General features: G+C 33.6%; 1 protein-coding gene across 3 annotated transcripts in view; it reads left to right on the top strand.

Annotated features, from left to right (window-relative positions):
* The first annotated feature begins 1,646 nt into the window (after positions 1-1,646).
* Positions 1,647-27,338, top strand: part of LOC143230312 (uncharacterized) — a 138,336-nt gene continuing 112,644 nt past the window's right edge. For all 3 annotated transcript variants that reach the window (XM_076463628.1, XM_076463635.1, XM_076463618.1), the window contains exons 1-3: positions 1,647-1,815; positions 10,546-10,719; positions 16,433-16,606. In XM_076463628.1, the coding sequence (XP_076319743.1) occupies positions 1,758-1,815; positions 10,546-10,719; positions 16,433-16,606 (406 nt within the window). In that variant the 5' untranslated portion in view covers positions 1,647-1,757. The remainder of the gene's footprint in view (positions 1,816-10,545; positions 10,720-16,432; positions 16,607-27,338) is intronic.

The raw sequence follows: 27,338 nt of genomic DNA, 5'->3' as shown, positions 1-27,338 counted from the left end.
GACAGAAGACAGCTAAACAGCACTAGAAACCTCCAACTCTTGAGTTACTCTTGTCAAGCTAATTAGTAAAATTTGGCCGCCATTCTTAAAATGCACAAACGGTCCCAAACTGTCAGCTCTTTTTATTTATTTTTATTGTTCTGCAGTAAGAGAGCACAAATCATCAGCTGAACAACCTAGCAAACTAATCACTAGGCCACACATGACTCTGTCTTGAACTACCTCCAACATTTTAAACAAAACTTTAAGATGTTTTCAGTACAACCGTATAGTTTGTCTAATGGAACGTCCAGAAGTGTCAAATTAAAATATTTCAGACAACAGTCAATAAACGACTAATTTAGTGTACTGAAAAACGTACCAAGACAAGAGTAACTGAAATAAGAGTCTCCAGTTATGTCTGTCTGGGTAAGTAGGTTTGAATAGGTGGCGCTAATTAGCAATACTTCTTCAGCGCAAAGCTACTCTATGGATTTCTATGCCCGAGTCCTAACTTCAGCAGTGGTAGACTACAGGGAGGCAGCTTGTAAACATTTGGGCTGCTTTGTTAACAACGAATAGTGGAATTTACAATGACATTATAATGTCCAAGCAGCTGAAAGAACGAGCATGACCGGTAACGGGAATTCAATTTGCGACCAACAGATTGCAAGTTCAATGTTTTAATCAAACTTGTTTATTTATATGCAAAACGGCTCGTTTGGGTTGAGAAAATATTTTACATAGAAGAGCGAACAACGTTTCGACCTTCTTCGGTCATCGTCAGGTTCACTTGTTTATGCTGTGAAACGTTAGAAATTGAAGAAGCTTAAAAAAAATTATAGTATTTGTAAACAACCACTTATATCTTCTATTATTTACAGAGTAAATTGTAGAATAAAACATATTTTTATGATATGAATTCTTCTTCTGTAGTTATCAAAGCAGGTAAATTTAATAACTTTTTTGCTACTTCTAATTATACTCTACGCGAAGCTTGGAAATTGTAAAACAATTTTAAAAAAATAGAATTTATTTCATAAGAAAATAAAAAAAATAAATCAAGTCACTGTAAATTAAAATGTCATTTCAGATACTGAAACTTGTTATAAATGCTTATGCTTGTTAAAATAATATATAACTAATACTAGGTCCCAAGACAGGGTAAATTATGAAATCGGTTCTCTTAATATATTTTACTTAATAGGCCTAACTCGTGATAGTCACCTCTCAAATACTGGCAACCTTGCTTCCTAAGCCTTGTCTGATCGGATAGTTTATCAGATTTCGGGAGAAAAAAAATTGGGAAAAAAAAGAAATTGTATTTTATCGTACATAGCACTGTACAGTGCATTCTAAATCAAAAGATAGGCAATATGCATTGGAAAGTATTTCATATGAAATAATAAAATAATAAGTACAGCATTTATTTCTTAAGCTGCAGACCAATCTGTAAGCAGAAACCAGAAAAAATACGACTGTTTTGTACTTACTGTACATAAGCATGGTTAGAATGTTCTACTTCCCATATTCCTGTAACTAACCGGAAAGGAATTGCGTATCTAGGAAGTTCTAAGAATGAAATTTTATACTAACAAATAAAACGTTCTTAAAATCACACACCACCCTTACCTCCATGGTTCCAAGAAAAAGTTGTAACATGATAACTTGTTTACATGGTAAACCATGAAACACGTACAGCGTTTCAAAGTGCACTAAATAATGAAGCTAACGTCTATAACTCGCCGTACAGTTCTACAAAAGATTAATAAACGAGGATGTTTTTGACGATCAGTATACTTATCTTGACTGTATATGCAAGGCCTCTGTATGCTGGTAAGTACCACAGTTGGAATTACAAAACGATGCTGTTATCTTGTATGACTCGAGGCGGTGGTAGGATTTGTATAACTGTGTGTCCAGAAACGATACTGATAAACTGGAGTATAAATTCTTAATTTCAACCCAGAAAGTAGATAGAAATAGTGATAAGTAAATTCTTATTCAAATATTAAAGGTATCCAACACCACGCTGGCAAAACATTAAAATATAATAATTCGGATGGTTTATAATATACTTTGAAATGTGAGACTTAGGTAAACTAAATATAACCTATGTTATTGTTGAAATTGATATCCGTTATGTATACATTTTTATGTTTGCGTGAAATTTATTATAGTTTGGTTAGGTTAACATGCATAATTAGTATTTCATCTCTATATTTTGTAATGTAGATATATTTACATTGAATGGCAGGTGTTTTTACACACACCTTTTAATATATTCACCTTCAATTTTAGTCCGCCTTGAAAAATTGGCGCTTTTATAACAGAATATTATTTTAAAGAAGTAAGTTTTGCTCCAGAGAAGCTTGTCTTAATAAGTGTTAACCTAGTAAGACATCGTGTTTCTGTTTTGGATAAAGAATAATAGACTGAATGAAATAAAAACTGTGGCCTTTAATCTTTGGTCCACCAGTAATTCCTGCTTAAAAAGAGGCGTGACAAATGGTAAGGTTGTACCTAAACAAATTTATTCATCTTAACTCTCTGAGCGTTTGCGAAAGCTTCTTGAAGTAAGAAGAGTATCTAAAAGAAATGTTATATCTAAAGGTATCAGTAGGAGATGTCAAGATTTTCGTGTTAAAATGTATTAAAATTGAGTGTCAATAAATGACAATAAAAGCGGTTACTCTACAACTAGAAATCTCTAAAAAGGTTAACTCTGTAACAGTATATCTCCAATGGTTAAACATATTTTGGACAGAATGCAATACAGAAGGCAACAGAAAATGTTCATTTGACTTGATGTTGTTTCGTCTTAGGAACAGATAATAAACTATTGGTATGCACGTGATATTCTACATTAAACATTTAAATCTTTAACACAAAATGTCGTGACGTTATGTGTAACATAAACATTTATTTTAGTTGTCAGAATGCTGTAATTTTGTTTTATCAATGAAACTTAGCAGGCATAAAAAGTGGCAAACTGTTAATTATGACAACCAGTCCAGTTCTTTTGTCCGAAAAACCACGTAAAGCCCTTTTGGTAGCAGGTGCCAGTGGTTGGTCTCCCTTCCTTATGGCCACTCGTTATACAAATTAAGGACAGCTGTATTTTAACCTTAAGTGTTTCTGACCTGAACTTTGTCGAGATTGTATCCCAATACGGCTGGTATGGGTATTAAAACTTTTATTAAAATAAAGTAGAGAACAACGTTTCGACCTTCTTAGATCATCTTCAGGTTTGTGTTAAGATGACCTAAGAAGGTCGAAACGTTGTCCTCTATTTTAATAAAAGTTTTAATACTCATATCAGCCGTCTTAAAATACATTTTTACTTCAAGTGGGTTTCTTGTCATTACGAATTCAGTCGAGCTTATCATAAGGTTCTATTCAGATTAGAGATTTATTCCCTGCTGAGATAACAGCAAGTTACATTCCAGCTCCTACTGCAACGTGTGATTTCTAACAACACTTATTGAACACACGTGTTTTTCTAACATCACAAGTATATATCGTGTTTGTTCCATGAGTACAGTGGGGTCTACATAAAACAGCCAGTAATATATGTTTCTAAGATATATTGATAACGATGGACTCCATCTTCGTTGCAGTGTAATTGTAGTAACTCTTGTATTACTGCCGAATATATGCAGAACGATACTTGGACACACAACTACCCGAGCTAACACTGCTTGCTTTCAGAACAAGAAACACTTAATTTCTTGCATTACAAAGCACCGACATATTAGACTGTACACAGTACATCACGTTTGCACATGGATGGGTATTGTAGCTTACTGTATAATCATGCAATCCATTGTTCCTGGGCATGGTGTAGTAACCCTGGATAAATCTCCCACAGAATACTAGTTCATAGATTGTACATACAAAACAAGCTGACGAATTCAACTGTATATCCTTCTCAAGGATATCAGTGATAGCAACAACGACCTTCAGTCTATGGGTAATGCTTCCTAGACACATCTTTACACTCATTTGCACCTGCCATGATGGCTTGGTAGTTAGGACGCTCAACTTTTGCAATTTGAGAGTTGCAAGTTCGAACCTTCATCTCACTAAACATGCTCACCCTTTTAACCTTATGTTTGTGGAGAGAGGAGGGAGCACATTATTATGTGTCGATCAATCCCACTATTCGCTGATAAAAGAGTAGCCCAAGAGATAGCAGTGGGTGGTGTTGACAACTGGCTTCCCTCTTGTCTTATACAAACAAACAAACAAAGCTTGTTAGTCCGCCCCTTCACTGCACATGTCACACCTTCCTCAAGTGAAGGTACATAAAACGACGTTTTTTCGTTGCTGTACGCGTTTATCGTCTGCTACTGAACCGGTAATTTTATTGTTATATGTTATAAAAATTAATTTTACGCAGACATTTTTTGGTAAGTTTGAGTTAATATTTAATTTAGAAATTATAAGTCTACCTAGTTATAGATCATTAGCTATACATATACCAACACATTATATATTTAACGTAACATACAAAAGGATTGTTGTTGATGTTGTTGTTTTGGAATTTCGCACAAAGCTACTCGAGGGCTATCTGTGCTAGCCATCCCTAATTTTGCAGTGTAAGACTAGAGGGAAGGCAGCTAGTCATCACCACCCACCGCCAACTCTTGGGCTACTCTTTTACCAACGAATAGTGGGATTGACCGTCACATTATACACCCCCACGGCTGGGAGGGCGAGCATGTTTAGCGCGACGCAGGCGCGAACCCGCGACCCTCGGATTACGAGTCGCACGCCTTACGCGCTTGGCCATGCCAGTTACTTGAATTAGTAGAAAAGTAGGGAACTTCTTGGATAAACTTATATGTATATTTTTCCTTGTGCTCAAGTAATCTGTGAGTTTCAGAGAAGAAAATCATTTATGGTAACACATCAGACGACTGCAGTGATAACTTATGACAATTCACGAGACTTATCTATGATATACCCTGGCAAATCACTTGTACACCAGGAAGTACTGTGGTTCCTTCCTTAAGATGTATTTTTAGAGTCCATTTTCTCTATCCCTGTATGAATAGCATTAACTCACTTTGCTGAAGAACTGTAGTTGACCAGTTGTACAAGTGAAACTGGTTGATAGTTCTTACTGTAGGCCTATCCATCAGATACCAGTATCTTAACCAAGATCATAGACCACTTCCTTCATTCTGTGACTTGGACAACCTAGACTGAGCAAGAGAAGTGTTTTATAATTTTCTTTAATAGTTTAATATTAGCCAGAGTTAAATGTGCATACTTTGGTTGAAGAGGTAGTTTACTTTGAGTGTTGGGTACACTGCAAGATCAACCATGGTTTTAGAGGCTCCTGTATTAGCTATAACTCAGTCCTACTTCTGTAAATGTTTACTAGTACATACCAAGTTCCATCAGCTCTGTGCAACCTGGGTCATCCACCATGTCTTTGGACACAAGTGGTCTAATCCAACCTTTACTCTGTTAGTTTAATAAGACAGAATCTACAGCAAAATATCCTGCTTGGATCTCTCCTGTAAATGCTGCAAAATTGGGTAGATGGGACATTCCTCCTATTTTATCTGGAAACAAGATATGGTTAGTTTTATTCAAATAATTTGGTATTGTATAGCCATAGTACATATATCATTTGTCCTGCCTAGACTGCTTTTTTAGAAGGAGTTACACACTGCGCATAAAAGAGCTTGTAATGACAGCCTGCTTTTGCTGCTTGTAGTGTGGCTGTGCTGAAATACTGTTTCATGCTTGCCACAGGAGAGCTTGGGCTTGTACTAATGTTTTCTTTAATGTAAGCATCATGGAAGTTTATTCTGGTTGAGATTATACCATTTCAGCTACTACTGTGATCCTTCTCTTTTCTTTTCTTCTGCTTTATTTAAAGTTGCATCTTCAAAGCTTGCTGCACAGATTGTCTTCCTTAAGGAGCAATGAGTTGTTGCAGCAAACAAATGAGCCAGCTTCATTCAGTTGTGATTGTAACAGCTTTTTTTGCTAATAGCAAAAGAACAATATCTGAAAACGAGCATCCCTTTGACTGTGACATATTGTAAGATCATGAATTATCATTAATGTCTAATTTCTCGTCTCACACATAAGTCCATTGTGTTGAAAATGTGATTTACAAGTTTTTCAAAGTGATAACTTATGCAAGTAGTTCAAGAGAGAGTCGAAATAAACACATGAAGGAAAATAGAGAAATATCTGCAATAACAAATTCTATGGTAATGGCACTAACATTTGTAATTAATTCTCACTTTAGTATTTTCATTAGGCTGATAACCATTGCAATAAAAATCATAGCTCCATATAAATAGGTTTGATAGCAAATATTATGCACGTTTAACTTTATTCCCAGAAAAGGAAGACCAGACCAAAATGATTCTTGATTGGATAAAAGCATATGTGAAATCTAATTTATACACAAGTAATCAAAAGTTTACAGATAGCACTTATAGTGGAAATATTATATTATTCTTACAGTTTAAAACTTCATTTCAGTATTTCTACAGTTTATTCACACCAAGAGAATATAGTGTTATATAAAACATTCTGTAATGGCATTTTACTTTACATCCATGCATTACTCATATCCTTCTTGGTCATTCCAAAATAAAAACAAGGCAGGAAGTATCTTGAGGTATCACCTGATTTGGAGTGCATAAAATATTGTCTTCTTTTACATTGTGTATCTAGTTGTGTAAATGAAAATCGAAATAATACAATTAATAAATTTAACTAAAATGCATAAACATATAAGAATATATAGTTATTCACAAAGTGATAAATTATCAAAATCAAGGCCCTGCATGGCCAGGTGGTTGAGGCACTCAATTTGTAATCTGAGTTGTGAGTCCGAATCCCTGTCACACCAAACATGTTCACCCTTCCAGCTGTGGGGGCTTTATAATGTGACAGTCAATCCCACTATTTGTTAGTAAAAGAGTAGCCCAAGAGTTGGTGGTGGGTAGTGATGACTAGCATCCTTCCTTCTAGTCTTACATTGCTAAATTATGAATGTCTGTCCCAGATAGCCCTTGTGTAGCTTTGCACGAAATTCAAAACAAACCAAACCAATCAAAATCAAGTTAAATATAAACTGAATTAAACCATAAAATAAATCTGTACACAAAATCTGAAGTAAAAACTTAAAGTGACATTAAAACAAAGTATAAAATATGCCAATAATATTTTAATAAACAAACTCAGGGTTATAAACAAAAGGACCAGAAAACTCTAAACGTTGACCTATGAACTTAAAATTATTTAAAGTAAAGTAAATAGGATACATGTGAAATTTAATGTATCTAAATATGTAACATATACTAACTCGAAAATATAGAAACTAAATAAAGCTAAGGGTGAGATAATATGGCCAGAAAGTCATCATTTAAAACATTTAACATATAAATTAAAAACATTCAGTTGAAACAGAACTGAAATCACCCTGAAAGTATCTGCACAATAATAAAGTTTAACAATGAAAGATAAAGTAATGAACTGCAACTTAAGTCAGTGAAATAAATTGAAAAAACATTTATTGACTAAATTTTAACGTAAATGGAACTTAGTAGTTTTAACTTTTTAATCCAGTCTGCTCCACAGGAATGCCATTATAACTTGCTTTACAGACAGAGTGATTACTACAAAATATCACACTCACATCTAATTATTAAATATTGTTTGATAGCACGAAGTCAGTAGCTTGAAAAGAAATAAGTGCCATTTCTTTTCAGTCAAATGACTTAATACTAGTTAGGAAGCTGATATAGATATTTGAATGATCATCAGAGTGAAAAAAATCACTCTTACATACACTTCCTTTTTCAGTTCTTCATAAACTACAAAAAATGTCTTCATCAGCTGACACTGGATTGTAAAATTGAGCCTTTTCAGTTGCTTCTAATTTCTGACACAGGTTTCTAAAGACTTGTTAATGACATAGTGCCTCAACTTATTGATTTGTTCAGTGAGCTTGTACATCTCACGTCACTGCTACATATCTCTGTGAGAGGTGTAAAATGAAATAACTATTAAGCCATACAGAATTAGATTTCATATGTGATAACCTACTCACTGTATTCAAACCTTTCATTATAATTTTGTTTTAGCATCCCTTTTGAAGTCCCCTTGAGGTGGATTCCTGTACATGGTGAGGGGACTTCCCAGAGAAGGTCTTGCACTTTCAGTTTACCTCCTCTGGGATCTAAACATCCAATCATGTCTTTGCTGTGTGTGGTGGCCCATGAAGGGTCAATTGGTTGGTCCATTTTGGCTAGAGTTAACTGAATACCAGTGTTGGGCACTCTCAACAGGTGTTGTGAGCATTGTGTCTGATGCTGATGTTTAGGTATAGTGCTCATGAAACTCTGATGTTGTTTGGCATTGTAGTGCATTTCCTCATAGGGCTTCATGGTGGGTGGGGTCAGTATCTTTATAATAGATACCCCCATTTTTGAAAAATAAATAAAAATGAAATACTTGGAAAAACAGATAATCCGAAAACGACCACAAATCTGTTGCGCAGTCACCATCACAGTCGGATTCTGTACCTTGATTTCTAATTATGCATTCTTTATTCAAGAGATTAGAGGAGCTTTCTGGCTCTTCTAAGTCAGTAAAGAAGTTATGGTCTGGAGACATTTTGGTGGAAAGATCTTCATCACAACATACCAAATTCCTCTTGAAATTGAAGGCAATTGAGGATATACCCATTGAAGTTACTCCCCATGCAACTTTGAATTCTTCTTGCTCTTTTAACTGACTATACATTTTAGACATCTTCAAGGTGGTAAATTTTACTGAATAATCATTCTGCCATGGAAGTTGGGCCTGTTTATCAAAAGGATGAAGATTACTCTGTATAATCTTGTATTGTCTGCACAGTGAAGTTGTTGGTTGATGATTTGGCCAATTTTTGATGGTTGGCACAGATATCTAATGTTGTTTTGGATCTGAATTAGATAATACAGTATCCATTTCTTTTTAACTTCTGCTTCAGCATCCAGTTTGTGTTATATTAGTACAGTTTAGCAGATGCTGTATAACCACACTAATGAGAAGAAAAAAATCTTTACAAATAATGAATAAATTCTGTCCCATGTAAAAGAATATCAGTGGGATTAGCAAGTAGTATGAATGAAAGGCTTTTTTATGAAATCTCATTAGATGACTTAAGTAAGCATCCAAATTCCTATGGAGTCCAAACGTTCCCATTTTTAACACGATATTATAGATTGTTTGTTTGACTCTTCACTGGCCAAAACTGTGGTACACTCAGCAAACACTATGTTCCAGACATTAAGGTGCTTTCCATCCATATGCTGTAAGATGTTGGGAATTAGTCAACCCACTTCCCATCTCTCAACACATGTATGAATTTAAATTTGACCACTGTTTTGAGGGCACATTAAACGTACATATGTATTTATATATATAAAACCATACCAAAATATGCATGTACATCATATACTTAGAAATAAACTGACCAAAATTACCTAGTTTTTATGTATAAGGTTATCAGGGACCACAGGCTCTTGCTTATCTGTATTGAGCACACCCTCATGTGTTTGCTCCATCAGTCTCTCTGAATCACCATTGTGAAATACTGGTTTGGGCACCTGGTACCAATATTGCCGTGTATCTGAGGCATTGTTAATGTCCAAAAGAGGCCTGCCTTATTCTTCTGCTCTGTTTTAGCACACATTGGTGAAGGACCTTATCTGGGGTTTCTTGAGAAAGTTTATTTTCTATCCAAAATCACCCTGAATATAAAGCTCCCCTATGTCTGTCACATGTAGCTAAGATGTTTCTTCACTCTAGTGATTAAGTTTTACAATTGGTAATATACAGAGAGTGGACTGTATGAGCAGTGTTGATGATTTCAAACAAATTTTATTTCAACTGTGAAAATATCCATGTTTACTTTTATTGGAAAAACCTTAGTCATGAAACTGTTTGAGAGTCAAAATAAGTGATGCTGATAACAGTGTCCTCAGTGAGTAAAGTCTAAACCATTTAAAAACCTAATATATTCATTGGATTATGCAAAAGAGAACATAATATGTATAGCATCATTTATTAAGTGACACATTATGGGACACTATATCTGAGTTGTCTGGGACAAAGTTTTCTAACATCTTGTTTAAAATGTTTCAGATTAACAGTGAATTTAATAATGTTCTGCATTCTTCCATAACTCCCTTCTTTTTAAGAGTAGAAACAGTTGTTACAATCACCCAGAACTTTCATCCCTCAGCAATCTTTATAAAATAACACTAAATATTAATTTGCTATAACATGAGCACAAGTATATGTAAAAGAACTATTTCCTTAGTCAACTAGTAAGCTCTGTAAATTGTGTTATCACTCAGTGACCTCATTTCCTGTTTAATCTGGTTTCTATATATTTTAATATAAAAGTAAAGCAATTCAGAGTATATTAAATTTATAAATATTATAATTAAAAATTAAAATTCAATAGAGAAAATAATGTTTTCTGATGCACCCAGGTATTATTATGAACATTTCAAATAGGATTTTTTTTTTTTTCAGTGGTGACGTGTGGTGATCCTGGTGATCCCAGAAATGGCAGAAAACTGGATTTTGTGTTTGAATTTCCACGTAGCATAAGATTTGAATGCAATAAAGGTTATCAACTTGTTGGTAAAAAAGAACTGTTTTGCCTTCCAAATGGTCAATGGAGTAGTTCAGTTCCAAGATGTGAAAGTAAGATTATTTTCATCTCAGTATATATTTTATTTTATTGTGTTAAATAGAATGTGATTTTTGTCATAAGTTGACAACGAATTTACATTTTTTTGTGTTTTACCAAAATTAGATCTGATTTGGGTTTAAAGCATTGTTTGAAGTGGGCCAGAATGCCATCATGCTTCTGTTCAAGATATTCCAAAGCCATCCCTCTTTGTTTTATAATAATAAAGAATACACATGATGATAAAAAAGTAGGCTTAATATAATTTCCAAGCCTCAAACTGGGACAGTTTTCAGTTTCTATTATAGGTACTAACACTGGTATAATAAAAAAGTGCTTTCATAGCCTAACTCCCCTTAAACTTTAATGCTGCCACAAAAAAAGGAATACTGGTAGTTTATATCTTAACATCTATTTAAATTCAGCAAGGCAAGGAACATCAAAATTTCATTAATTTTTCACTGAACACTTTTTTTTACCATTCATATATTTCATTTGAATGAATTTTCTTTAAAAATCTTTATTAGTTTTTATTTTTTCAAAGAACTCACTGCAACTCAAGTCAATATTGAGTTTACAATGCAACAGTCCTTTTAGTGTTGATTCATTCATTAGATCTTTTTCTTGAGACAAAATGCTATTCATCACCAAAAATACTCTTTCAACAGGGCCAGAATTGCCTGGTAAACAAACAAATGTACTCCATAACTTACCTGAGATTAGGTACAGAAATACTTTGATCTTTGAAATGGTTGAAAAGTTCCATTTTTCTTCACAACCTATTTCTTTTTGTTTTCCACTTGCCACATTTTGATGATCAGAAGGATTTAACAAGAACAACTTTATCAAATAGATCATTAACATTGACTTCAGCCTTTCCAAGTGTTTCATTCATTTTGTTCAGCAGCTGCTTCTATGTCAGGCTACTCGAAAACACTGTTTTTTATCCAAACAAAGTATTCCCCACCGCCAAAACTGTTTTCCTACAGCTCAGTATAAGACAGGCATCAATCGTAAAAACTGGTAAGTTCCTTCCTAATCAGTGGCAGCACCAGGATATTTTCATTGGGGGGCCTGTGGGGGGGCTGAGGTAAACTGTGGAGGGGCTTTCCAAAATGCCATCAATGTGAAGTATAGATGGTAAAATATAATAATGTAAATACCAAGATACATTTCAGAAAGCTGTGCTATTTTGAACTGCGTTTTTAATGCAATTTTCGTTGGAAACTCATACTGTGATTAATAATTCATTATTACAAATTAAAAATAATCTGTTTATGAAAATATGTGTATATGTAAAAGAGGAAGCTCACCTAAATTCCACTCAAGGTAATACATAATAATAAAGAAAATCAAGATTAGCTTAGATTGAACATTTAATATACCATTAAGAGTGAAGCTACAAATCAAAAGAAATATAACATAAAGACATAGTTTACATAGCAGAAACGAATTATCCCATGTGAAGTTAATACACTTTGAGGAAAAGTAAGGTGACTATCAGGCTAACTATCTTTCATCATGTTGTGTTTATAGTCAATATTACTTCAAAACAATGTGCCTGTTCTGGTGATTGGCAGCAAATGTGTCTATAACACTATCAATATCAAGTTGTTTTGTCCTCCTGGAGTTTACTGATATGACAGCAAGGTTGCTGGTGCAGTTGTTACCACTGCTATTGCACAAGTATGTCTTGAGAAGATTCAGACATGAGAAACTTCTCTCACAGACAGCTGAAGTGACAGGCAGGGCCACAGCGATGCATACAAGTTTGTGGAGATCCATGAAGGCATCCTTGTATGGCTCCAGCATGGTTGCAAGCTCCAATGGTGTGAATACTTCCTGCCCCTTGTCTTTCTTCCTGGCAATTAGCCAGTTCAACTGGTGGACCTCCACTGCAAGGTTATCCTCTGCCACACCATAGTTTGCTGCTATTCCTAAGAGTCCTTGCTTGTCCAGAAATGTAGAGTGTTTGGGGTTCAATGCAGTTGCACCCATCAGAACACTGCAAGTATCAGAGGAGAATCTTCTATTCAGCTCTTTGAGCATCCTGTCTATGATGGCATAGAAGGTGTGTCTCCTGGCATCTGGTGTTGGTTCATCTCTTTGGCTAGTACTAGATGTGATATTGTTCTTATTATCATAAGTGTGACAAGCACCTGTTACAATAATGTAACTACTACATTACATTAAATTAGGTACTTCTAAATAGCCCAAAAGAATTGTTTAGAAATATTATTTTGTCAGTTAACATGTAAAGGTTTTATCTAATCATAAGTATAACATTAAATTGGATTGTAAGTCACAATTTTAAGTGTATGCCACAATCATCAGTACAATGCAAAATGATCTCACAGAAGACACAACACCGGCTATATGCTTCATAGTTTTGACCTATACATAATACACTTATACATGCATGCTGTTTTTTACTTTTCAATAAAAGATAAATGAAATTAATGGGTAAATACCTGTGAAACCTTTGGTTTATCAAGTAAACTCCCTGATGATCAGTTGTAACTTGAAATCAACGTGGTTGTCTAATCTTTGTCAAAGCTCAAGATAGAATGGCATTACACAGGGAGCAGCAATACAACACATGAGTTTCAGTGCATTGAGTACGTTGTTATGGGACCATGACACATACTTCTGTCTGAATGAAGATGTTGAGTTCTACAGATCTATGTCACTCTGATGTTAATTGTTAAGCAACAACGATGATTGTGTTTTCCATATTTTATGAATATATGTAGGTAACAATATTTGTTGGGTAAGGGGGGCTTGTTTTATTTTGGGGGGGCTCAACCCCCAAAGCCTCCCCCCCTAAATCAAATCTACCTGGCATCCTCCTTGTTTAGCTTACTGAGTATATTTTTTACACCAAGGTGAATAAAATTGTTATCTCATCTTTCTCTCAGGTTGGTTTTCAACTTATTATGTTCTGCAACAATATCACTTGCAGTTGCTCTTGTTTTCAACATGGCTAAAATAATTTTGTTGAACGAGCCCATGAACAAACCATAGATACATTTTTCCACATTTATTCTCAAAAAATCTTTTAATGAACAGTGGGCACTGTTCTTGTGAACAAAAATATGACTTCAGTCATTCATAAATTTGGAGAATTCTCTCGACAGCTGGTAACAAAGACAGAAATCACATATTTTCATATTGGAGTACCCTCTTTTACTCAATTTCTACAAGCTCACAGAATCCTTTTAGGTGTATAACATGCACAGTGTAAATATAGAAATACTTGTAAATTATGACCACCAAGCTTTCCACTTCAGTAGGAAGGACATCAACTGCAGTTTGGAGACAGTTATGTACAATATGAGCACCACTACCAACACCCACAATATTTCTGCCAAGTTCCTTCTTCAATCGATTATATACATTGTTTTTTCCCTTTCTCCAAAATTTGTGTTGCAGTTGTCACCACGATAAGCAACAATTTTTTTGATAAGTCATTTTTTTTTAAAGTGGACATCAAGCAATTTGTCAAAATTTTTTATGTCATTGCAGGAACCGACTGAAAGCCTAAAAGTTTTTACATTAACTATTTTGTAATTGTGTGTGTAATTTTGGCATCTTTTCAGTTTAAAGCATCTGATATAATCCTTAAAGAGCAATCCCTATACCTTTCACAGATATAAATGACTTCAATGTACCAGTGACCATTTTTATATATATGTTTATGCTTTTGAACAAAAACATGTATTCAGTTACTGTTGTATCCAAATTCTTTATCTGTTTAATGTATCTTTATAAATTAAAAAGTCTTTTCATTTTCCATTATTCTCCTCTTCAAATTTGTTAGCTGTGGATATCACATAAGTAGTTTGGCTGGTTTCTATATAATGACTGAAATAGCCATAATTTTATCCTCCCATAATTGGTATATAATATATCTTTGTTCAAATATATTCATATAATGTTATAAGTTTGCATTCCACTTTTGTGTGTAGTTATAACATTCCCATTAACCATATGTTAACATATGCTAATACTTTTACTCAGATAAAGGCAACATATTACAACCTTTGACCTTGAATCTCAAGCCAGCAGATTTATGTTTCTGTGTAGGTTTATTGGAAAGTAACCTATTCAAAAGACAATACAAAAATACCTATACAGCTGCCATGTCTTAAGTTAAATTGTGTGTGAACCATTGTTTGGAGTGTGTAACCTGGAAATGTGTAGAGTATCTGAATTCCTTTGTTTTATTTAAATCACATGTTTCTATAAGTCAGTCTCTTGCTCTTGATTCTCCTGGTGTTGGTTTTCTTCTTTTAAACGCCAGCAGTCAGACAACACAGAACAAGAAACCCAGTCAGTTTATGCAAAAAATATAGTGCTTGTATTTAATAAATAATTTTTGTGTGATTGTTTTCCTTCAGGATGTTCAACTTTTCCTTTGGAAATCAATGAACCTGAACAACACATTTCTCAATCAAAGTTTTTTACTTTTTTAAGTACTGGCTCAATATTACTTTGTAAGCATTTAGGTTAATTTCTACTTTTGATAAAATACATATTTTAGGCTAAATCTTGAAACTGTTGTTTCAAGTTTCTTTAGATTAATGTCTTTCTTTATGTACATACTTGTTTCATTTATACTTTTACCTTCATTATTCCTTAACATTAGACAGGCCAAAAAATTTGTTTCTAAATAGTTTTCTATATTTTCAGAATATATTACCTATTCACTTCTAGTATATCTTCATCACTAACGACTAAAAATGCAGAAAACATGTATTAGTTGTTCACAAAGAAATATGTAACAAATATAAGTTTCTTATAAAAATGTTTTCACAAACAGTTGATAGCAGTGTTTTTTACAAGAAAAAGTGTAGCAAGTACATTGTTTGCACAAGGAATCAACTCGGGAATATATGGAGTCCTCTTTCTTAAATACTGAACTTGAATAACTTGCTAATGTAATGTGTTTGTCAGACAACTTTCCTATTTCCAAGATAAGTGATGTGCATCTCTATTTTAAAATAGCAGCTTTGAATGCAGTGGTTGTGTACAATATGATGTAGTTAAAACTTGTAGAGCTGAATTAAAATTGACCTGATTTTACTATTTCATAAACGAATTGTGTGGACAATATTTTTACCAAACTGTCATAATGAATTTTACAGAAAAATAAACTGTGTTAGTTGAAATTTATTTGATTCCTGTCAAAGTAAATGTGTCTCTTAATGTTACCATTTTCACGAATAAAAATAAAAAATGGAGGTAAATTAACAGTTCCATCAACAATCTTAACAGTCTCAATCAGATTTCCTTTAACTCTTTTTTTTTTCAAGAGAAAATAATCCTTTCTAACAATTCCATGTTCCTTCTGAGATTAGGAGCCCGTAATTGAACACAAAATTCCAAATTGGCCAATTTCCAGTGATTTTTACAATGATCTCTTTAGACCTGCATATAGTATTTCTCTAGATACAATCTAAAATTCTATTTGCCCTGCCACTAGCAACAAGATAGGTGGCTTAAGAAACTGATTAACATAACACCAGTGTTTTTTTCTTTCATACCACTTTTGAGGCTATTCCAATCAAAATGTTCTCATTACTTTGTAAGATGTCTACTTGTGGAGATGTTCTTTAAAAATTGTTACAGTTTTTTTATTTATAAATTTTAATGAAACTTAGACTGCTTATTCCTTTATACCATTTCACAACTTATAGTATAATAAAAGAAATATTGGTATTGCAGTTAAAAAATGTCCACAGCCATCATCCCCTAAAGATGGAAGTGTATCTTTTTCTGGTATAACTTACGATTCTGTGATCAGATATTACTGTGAAAAAGGATTTTCACTGAGTGGATTAAAGGAAAGAAGGTGCTTAGAAGATGGAACCTGGAGTGGTGAAGAACCATTTTGTGTTGGTATGTTTTGTCTTTTTATATCTTTATTTGGTGAGCTTATTTCAATTCCCATGAGAAATACACAACCAATATTTCAAGAGTTAAAAATGGGAAGTAGAAAGAAGGAAAATATGTTTATTTTAACCTATTACAAATACAATAAAAAAACTCCAGAAGAGAAAGGTTTAATTCGATACTTTGACTTATGCCTTTATCAAAGGCTGACTGTTTACTGGGATTGTATTGTCTTTATGGTAACATAAGATTTCTGGCATCTAGTCTGCACTTAAACACATTAATTCACAAAAATACATTTCAGTCTTGTTTCTTTTATTGTTTTTAGCTATTCTTTGATTTATTTATGAACTAAAGTTAATTTAACAATTCCTGAAATACTCTATGTCAGTTGTATACTTCTTTAAAATGCTTTACAAAATTACAGGCCTATTCAAATACCATCAGAACAAGTACTTTTTTATCAGTTTTTTTTATGATAAGTAGATAAACCTAAAATACATGTTTGTGTAAAGAAAACTGACTTACTGGTTTGTCAGTTGTTCTGAGTGATGAATCAGTTAATTTAATACAATATTGTAATTAATAATGTATATGATATGAAAATAAAGAAATAATACAGTGTTTAATAATTCCTACCCTAATTTTGACTTGTAGGGATTTATACTTCACCAGTGTAATCCAGTTTGTACTGTAACAGTTATTCTCAAACAATTTGATAATATAGACAGCTTCTCAACCAATACAATGTCTGCCATATCTTATTGAATCTGATGAGCCCTGGTGTTCAGCAGAAAATCTTACTGGCACTGGATATAGCAGATATGGTGTGGTAGACATATTATTCTCTTCTTTACTTTCACTTAGTGGTTCTCCATTAATAATTAATTATTGCCTTAAAAGAAAAAAAAAAACGTTTTGAAATATTTATGTGTGCTGTATGTTACATGGCTTGAGTAAAGTTGTAAAATAAAACTTTGATTGTGCAGTGTGCAGATCTGGTACCTTTGTTTTCAAAATAAAACCCAAAACTCGAATGCTTTCAAATAGTTGAAGAAGAAGAATCAACTGTTCTAAAGTGCTTGAGTTTTGGGTCTAGTTTTGAAAATATTACAACTTTTGTTGGTGATTCTATGTACTAACTATTTAACCTGAGTTGGTATATTTGTTGATATAGTTTGACATTATTAAATGTCTCTCCAGTAATGTAACTTGAATCATCTGAGCATATCAATGTATGATGCCTTTAATACATATATAGACAGTCACTCATTTAGCATTAATTCATTTTCAGTATACAAACAGGGGCAGTTGGGTTATCAAATTTTATTTAGAAAAAAACCTAAAGGAGCTCACAGATTCTTCATAAAAATAGCAACATACAGGTGGCTCTTGGTGTCATATTTGGGCATAACCCTGCATTGAATACTTTCTATTGTTGCAATACACCTTATTTCTATGTGCCCTTCACTGTAAGGGAGTGGCTCCCAAACGTTTTCACCAATGACACCCTAACCCACTGACCCCTGTTGCCACATGCAACATATTTTTGCAGAAGTTTTTTGAATGTTATTAATTATTCTTCATTTTGTGAAATTTTCACAACAACTGTAACATGCCATAACACACAGTTTGCCATAAGGCGTCTTCCTTACCAAACATTTATCACCAGATACTTTATGAATAGCCAAGGATTTTGTCAGTATCTTAGTTTTTAAGGTTTGTGTTTAAATGTTATTGTGTGGATATAAATAATATTATTTTAATATATATTTTTATTATTAATTGACACATTTTTAAAGATTAAATATACATCAGTATATTTAAAAAAAAAGCATATTTTGCTCTGAGATTAGAGGCCTGGTTTTGAAAAGGATATTAATGTGCTAGTTATGATTATTTAATTATGTTATATGTTCATTAAAATAACATAAAATTTTCTCAAGGGCCTTATATTATTATTAACTGTTTCTTTTTTTTTTCTCACTTTATAAGTGTAAAAACGTGAACACAAAACCTATACAAATAGGACATTAATTTTTCTTAGCTTCAAACATGAAAATTAAAGTAGACAGATGTGAACACAATCTACATCAGAGCAATATTCATTTTCAATATTATTAATAATAAACCATGCATTTTGAATAACAAATACTTTGTTAAAACTTTGCTAGGATCATGATCAGATGGCAGATACATTAATTTTCCACTTTTTTTTTGTCAACTACACATTCTTAATGTATTTTAAAGTTCTTTAAATTTTGGTAAGGACAATGTCATTCAGATATTTTACATTTTTAAACATTAGTTTATATGAAAGATGTTCTTGGTTGTCATGATATTGATACTGTTGTCCAATAACATCTATAGTATTTCATATTATGGTTTATATAAATTCTAATTGCTAGACCTAACTGAAAAACATTTACAGTTCAAACACATTTTCACTGCAACATAGTAGACAGGTGTGAATGAAAACTATACTAATACAACATTTGTTTTCGAAAAGTTTAAAGAAGGTGAGAACTTGCATCAACATGAAATGCCACATAGTTATAACGTGGTAGAAGTCTAGTTCTTCACCAAAATCTCTCTTCATTTACTGAAATATGTCTTACTAAAAACAGTTACCTTTATTTAAGTTCTTATTTCTAAATCTAATCAAGGTTATGTTCTAAATTCTGTTTATGAGGTTATTTGTTTCATACTTTAACTGGTAGGTTGAGGAATTGTTTACAGCTATTACATAAAGCAAAGATACTAGTGGATTATTATGGTTCAACATATTTTAATTGGTTAGATACAGCAAGAAGGTTATTTGTGAATGTGATTTTGATGCTTTCAAGCAAATTCATTTCTATCGTGAGTGAGCTGAGACTTCTTTCCTTCCTACATTCAACTAGTCATGTAATTTATCTCTAGCATATGTTCAAGTGACACGTATTTTAGATTAAGTTCTACTAAGTACAGTATGTATTTATGTAGCTTTCCTTCTTGTTTTAATAAAGATATCCATGTATTTAAATTTTGTAATAACACAGTATTCAAACTACATTGTGATTAGTAATTTCATAATAAAGCATTTTATTTCTAATTGAAACTCTGCCATTGTATCTTGCTTCTCCCATTTTACTGCTACAAATTTCTGTAGTTGTCTTTCCAAATATTTCTGGTGGCCCAGTTGGTAGAGTACTCATCTCAGAACACTGTTTTGAGCTGGAAGTTCTTTTAACATGGCTGTTTCAGATTGTTATAAGTTTATAACTGTGAAGAATAACTATTCTTAGTGAAAAGGCAAGTTTAAAATTGGGTTTTCAATGTTTCATAATCATGAACCATGGTAGTGGTTCATAATAGGGTCTTATGTAAACAAGTTTATTTCTACATTTAACAATTTTCTTCTTTTTTTAAGATACAAATGTGTGCATTAACTATATTAAATTATATTATTGGCAGTAGAAGTAATTTCTGGATCAGAGAAAAAAAATAACAAAAATATAGTGATATTGAAGATACATGACAAGAATCTCCAAACATTTTGGCATAAATTAAACTGGTGTTTTCTTTCATATTTCTTCGATTAAAGCTGTAGACTCAGAGATGTTGAGAGTTTACAGCACCCCCCCAACATAAATAAATTACAAAAAAGGCAAGGCTCAGCTTTTTATAAACTTTTAGTGCATATCTGGTGCTTCTAATTCATATAGGTTTTGAAGAATATTTAGTATTGTATAATTAATTGTTCTGAATTATTCTGGAGACAAAGTCCAATTTATTACTTGATTCATCACTGCTAAAATCTGACAGCATGTAGACTATAATGTTGTACACGACTTTTTAAATACTTCTCTATTTGAAATAGAAAATTTATGTTGAATATTATGTCAGAATTTTCTGTTTTGTTAAAGAAACAAATAATGAATAATTTATCAAACTATATTTTAGAATTAATGTACTACAATTGTCAAAAATAAGGTTTACAAAATGAAATATGAAAAGCATACAAACGATATATGCCACTTTTTATTCAGTTTATTTGACAAAATTATTTTTTCACTCCATATTTAGTAATAGTTAATAATAAATTATCATGAACCATGGTAGGTAGTGGTTAAAAATAGGGATCCTCTTTTATATTTTTATTATTATTCAATATTGTTCCATCAGCTTACTTCAGAAATAGCTGTGAGTATTTTAATAAAATCTGGACAATATTTGTCAGTACACCATTGTGTAGGGTAGTTTTCAAGTTTATTTGACTACTTAGCAAATAACAGCAGCTGTACAACCAGCTTGTGGTTTATATGGAGTCTCATAATTTAGTATGTCAATAAGTATGTGGCTGCATACAGACTTTGAATATAATTTAATGTTTATGTGGCAGGCATGATGATACATACCATAATAATTATTAACTTACTGTTGCAACTGTATTGATATTGATGTTGCATATCGTTTGTCTGTATATAGGTTTCCTGCCCTTTATGACACGATACTACTGGTAGGATCACAGTCCCCCCCATCGCCTAGTGATAGATTGAAGCCATGTTACACAAACATCTAGATCTAGCCTGTCTCCCATTATGTACATCTTTAAACCATGTTACACAAACATCTAGGTCTAGCCTGTCTCCCATTATGTACATCTTTAAACCATGTTACACAAACATCTAGATCTAGCCTGTCTCCCATTATGTACATCTTTAAACCATGTTACACAAACATCTAGGTCTAGCCTGTCTCCCATTATGTACATCTTTAAACCATATTACACAAACATCTAGATCTAGCCTGTCTCCCATAATGTACATCTTTAAACCATGTTACACAAACATCTAGATCTGGCCTGTCTCCCATAATGTACATCTTTAAACCATGTTACACAAACATCTAGATCTAGCCTGTCTCCCATTATGTACATCTTTAAACCATGTTACACAAACATCTAGGTCTAGCCTGTCTCCCATTATGTACATCTTTAAACCATATTACACAAACATCTAGATCTAGCCTGTCTCCCATAATGTACATCTTTAAACCATGTTACACAAACATCTAGATCTAGCCTGTCTCCCATTATGTACATCTTTAAACCATGTTACACAAACATCTAGGTCTAGCCTGTCTCCCATAATGTACATCTTTAAACCATATTACACAAACATCTAGGTCTAGCCTGTCTCCCATAATGTACATCTTTAAACCATGTTACACAAACATCTAGATCTGGCCTGTCTCCCATAATGTACATCTTTAAACCATGTTACACAAACATCTAGATCTAGCCTGTCTCCCATAATGTACATCTTTAAACCATGTTACACAAACATCTAGATCTAGCCTGTCTCCCATAATGTACATCTTTAAACCATGTTACACAAACATCTAGATCTGGCCTGTCTCCCATAATGTACATCTTTAAACCATGTTACACAAACATCTAGATCTAGCCTGTCTCCCATAATGTACATCTTTAAACCATATTACACAAACATCTAGGTCTAGCCTGTCTCCCATAATGTACATCTTTAAACCATGTTACAGAAACATCTAGATCTAGCCTGTCTCCCATTATGTACATCTTTAAACCATATTACACAAACATCTAGATCTGGCCTGTCTCCCATAATGTACATCTTTAAACCATGTTACACAAACATCTAGATCTAGCCTGTCTCCCATTATGTACATCTTTAAACCATGTTACACAAACATCTAGATCTAGCCTGTCTCCCATAATGTACATCTTTAAACCATGTTACACAAACATCTAGATCTAGCCTGTCTCCCATAATGTACATCTTTAAACCATGTTACAGAAACATCTAGATCTAGCCTGTCTCCCATAATGTACATCTTTAAACCATGTTACACAAACATCTAGGTCTAGCCTGTCTCCCATAATGTACATCTTTAAACCATGTTACACAAACATCTAGATCTAGCCTGTCTCCCATAATGTACATCTTTAAACCATGTTACACAAACATCTAGATCTAGCTTGTCTCCCATAATGTACATATTTAAACCATATTACACAAACATCTAGGTCTAGCCTGTCTCCCATAATGTACATCTTTAAACCATATTACACAAACATCTAGGTCTAGCCTGTCTCCCATAATGTACATCTTTAAACCATGTTACACAAACATCTAGATCTGGCCTGTCTCCCATAATGTACATCTTTAAACCATGTTACACAAACATCTAGATCTAGCCTGTCTCCCATTATGTACATCTTTAAACCATGTTACACAAACATCTAGATCTAGCCTGTCTCCCATAATGTACATCTTTAAACCATGTTACACAAACATCTAGATCTAGCCTGTCTCCCATAATGTACATCTTTAAACCATGTTACAGAAACATCTAGATCTAGCCTGTCTCCCATTATGTACATCTTTAAACCATGTTACACAAACATCTAGATCTAGCCTGTCTCCCATAATGTACATCTTTAAACCATATTACACAAACATCTAGATCTAGCCTGTCTCCCATAATGTACATCTTTAAACCATATTACACAAACATCTAGGTCTAGCCTGTCTCCCATTATGTACATCTTTAAACCATGTTACACAAACATCTAGGTCTAGCCTGTCTCCCATAATGTACATCTTTAAACCATATTACACAAACATCTAGATCTAGCCTGTCTCCCATTATGTACATCTTTAAACCATGTTACACAAACATCTAGATCTGGCCTGTCTCCCATAATGTACATCTTTAAACCATGTTACACAAACATCTAGATCTGGCCTGTCTCCCATAATGTACATCTTTAAACCATGTTACACAAACATCTAGATCTAGCCTGTCTCCCATTATGTACATCTTTAAACCATGTTACACAAACATCTAGATCTAGCTTGTCTCCCATAATGTACATCTTTAAACCATGTTACACAAACATCTAGGTCTAGCCTGTCTCCCATAATGTACATCTTTAAACCATGTTACAGAAACATCTAGATCTAGCCTGTCTCCCATAATGTACATCTTTAAACCATGTTACACAAACATCTAGATCTAGCTTGTCTCCCATAATGTACATATTTAAACCATATTACACAAACATCTAGGTCTAGCCTGTCTCCCATAATGTACATCTTTAAACCATGTTACACAAACATCTAGATCTGGCTTGTCTCCCATTATGTACATCTTTAAACCATGTTACACAAACATCTAGATCTAGCCTGTCTCCCATAATGTACATCTTTAAACCATATTACACAAACATCTAGGTCTAGCCTGTCTCCCATAATGTACATCTTTAAACCATGTTACACAAACATCTAGATCTGGCCTGTCTCCCATAATGTACATCTTTAAACCATGTTACACAAACATCTAGATCTAGCCTGTCTCCCATAATGTACATCTTTAAACCATGTTACACAAACATCTAGATCTAGCCTGTCTCCCATAATGTACATCTTTAAACCATGTTACACAAACATCTAGGTCTAGCCTGTCTCCCATTATGTACATCTTTAAACCATATTACACAAACATCTAGATCTAGCCTGTCTCCCATAATGTACATCTTTAAACCATATTACACAAACATCTAGGTCTAGCCTGTCTCCCATAATGTACATCTTTAAACCATGTTACACAAACATCTAGATCTGGCCTGTCTTCCATAATGTACATCTTTAAACCATGTTACACAAACATCTAGATCTAGCCTGTCTCCTATAATGTACATCTTTAAACCATGTTACACAAACATCTAGATCTGGCCTGTCTCCCATAATGTACATCTTTAAACCATGTTACACAAACATCTAGATCCAGCCCGTCTCCCATTATGTACATCTTTAAACCATGTTACACAAACATCTAGATCTAGCCTGTCTCCCATAATGTACATCTTTAAACCATGTTACACAAACATCTAGATCTAGCCTGTCTCCCATAATGTACATCTTTAAACCATGTCACACAAACATCTAGATCTAGCCTGTCTCCCATAATGTACATCTTTAAACCATGTTACACAAACATCTAGGTCTAGCCTGTCTCCCATAATGTACATCTTTAAACCATGTTACACAAACATCTAGATCTAGCCTGTCTCCCATAATGTACATCTTTAAACCATGTTACACAAACATCTAGATCTAGCTTGTCTCCCATAATGTACATATTTAAACCATATTACACAAACATCTAGGTCTAGCCTGTCTCCCATAATGTACATCTTTAAACCATGTTACACAAACATCTAGATCTGGCCTGTCTCCCATAATGTACATCTTTAAACCATGTTACACAAACATCTAGATCTAGCCTGTCTCCCATTATGTACATCTTTAAACCATGTTACACAAACATCTAGATCTAGCCTGTCTCCCATAATGTACATCTTTAAACCATATTACACAAACATCTAGATCTAGCTTGTCTCCCATAATGTACATCTTTAAACCATATTACACAAACATCTAGGTCTAGCCTGTCTCCCATAATGTACATCTTTAAACCATGTTACACAAACATCTAGATCTGGCCTGTCTCCCATAATGTACATCTTTAAACCATGTTACACAAACATCTAGATCTAGCCTGTCTCCCATTATGTACATCTTTAAACCATGTTACACAAACATCTAGATCTAGCCTGTCTCCCATAATGTACATCTTTAAACCATGTTACACAAACATCTAGATCTAGCCTGTCTCCCATAATGTACATCTTTAAACCATGTTACACAAACATCTAGATCTAGCTTGTCTCCCATAATGTACATATTTAAACCATATTACACAAACATCAAGATCTAGCCTGTCTTCCATAATGTACATCTTTAAACCATGTTACACAAACATCTAGATCTAGCCTGTCTCCCATAATGTACATCTTTAAACCATATTACACAAACATCTAGGTCTAGCCTGTCTCCCATAATGTACATCTTTAAACCATGTTACAGAAACATCTAGATCTAGCCTGTCTCCCATTATGTACATCTTTAAACCATATTACACAAACATCTAGATCTGGCCTGTCTCCCATAATGTACATCTTTAAACCATGTTACACAAACATCTAGATCTAGCCTGTCTCCCATTATGTACATCTTTAAACCATGTTACACAAACATCTAGATCTAGCCTGTCTCCCATAATGTACATCTTTAAACCATGTTACACAAACATCTAGATCTAGCCTGTCTCCCATAATGTACATCTTTAAACCATGTTACACAAACATCTAGATCTAGCCTGTCTCCCATAATGTACATCTTTAAACCATGTTACACAAACATCTAGGTCTAGCCTGTCTCCCATTATGTACATCTTTAAACCATATTACACAAACATCTAGATCTAGCCTGTCTCCCATAATGTACATCTTTAAACCATATTACACAAACATCTAGGGTCTAGCCTGTCTCCCATAATGTACATCTTTAAACCATGTTACACAAACATCTAGATCTGGCCTGTCTTCCATAATGTACATCTTTAAACCATGTTACACAAACATCTAGATCTAGCCTGTCTCCTATAATGTACATCTTTAAACCATGTTACACAAACATCTAGATCTGGCCTGTCTCCCATAATGTACATCTTTAAACCATGTTACACAAACATCTAGATCCAGCCTGTCTCCCATTATGTACATCTTTAAACCATGTTACACAAACATCTAGATCTAGCCTGTCTCCCATAATGTACATCTTTAAACCATGTTACACAAACATCTAGATCTAGCCTGTCTCCCATAATGTACATCTTTAAACCATGTCACACAAACATCTAGATCTAGCCTGTCTCCCATAATGTACATCTTTAAACCATGTTACACAAACATCTAGGTCTAGCCTGTCTCCCATAATGTACATCTTTAAACCATGTTACACAAACATCTAGATCTAGCCTGTCTCCCATAATGTACATCTTTAAACCATGTTACACAAACATCTAGATCTAGCTTGTCTCCCATAATGTACATATTTAAACCATATTACACAAACATCTAGGTCTAGCCTGTCTCCCATAATGTACATCTTTAAACCATGTTACACAAACATCTAGATCTGGCCTGTCTCCCATAATGTACATCTTTAAACCATGTTACACAAACATCTAGATCTAGCCTGTCTCCCATTATGTACATCTTTAAACCATGTTACACAAACATCTAGATCTAGCCTGTCTCCCATAATGTACATCTTTAAACCATATTACACAAACATCTAGATCTAGCTTGTCTCCCATAATGTACATCTTTAAACCATATTACACAAACATCTAGGTCTAGCCTGTCTCCCATAATGTACATCTTTAAACCATGTTACACAAACATCTAGATCTGGCCTGTCTCCCATAATGTACATCTTTAAACCATGTTACACAAACATCTAGATCTAGCCTGTCTCCCATTATGTACATCTTTAAACCATGTTACACAAACATCTAGATCTAGCCTGTCTCCCATAATGTACATCTTTAAACCATGTTACACAAACATCTAGATCTAGCCTGTCTCCCATAATGTACATCTTTAAACCATGTTACACAAACATCTAGATCTAGCTTGTCTCCCATAATGTACATATTTAAACCATATTACACAAACATCAAGATCTAGCCTGTCTCCCATAATGTACATCTTTAAACCATGTTACACAAACATCTAGATCTAGCCTGTCTCCCATAATGTACATCTTTAAACCATATTACACAAACATCTAGGTCTAGCATAATG

Source organism: Tachypleus tridentatus, chromosome 1, assembly GCF_004210375.1.
Source record: "Tachypleus tridentatus isolate NWPU-2018 chromosome 1, ASM421037v1, whole genome shotgun sequence".
Classification (NCBI taxonomy): Eukaryota; Metazoa; Arthropoda; class Merostomata; order Xiphosura; family Limulidae; genus Tachypleus; species Tachypleus tridentatus.
The sequence above is the reverse complement of the archived record's forward strand: the minus strand, read 5'-3'. Positions and strand labels throughout refer to the sequence as shown.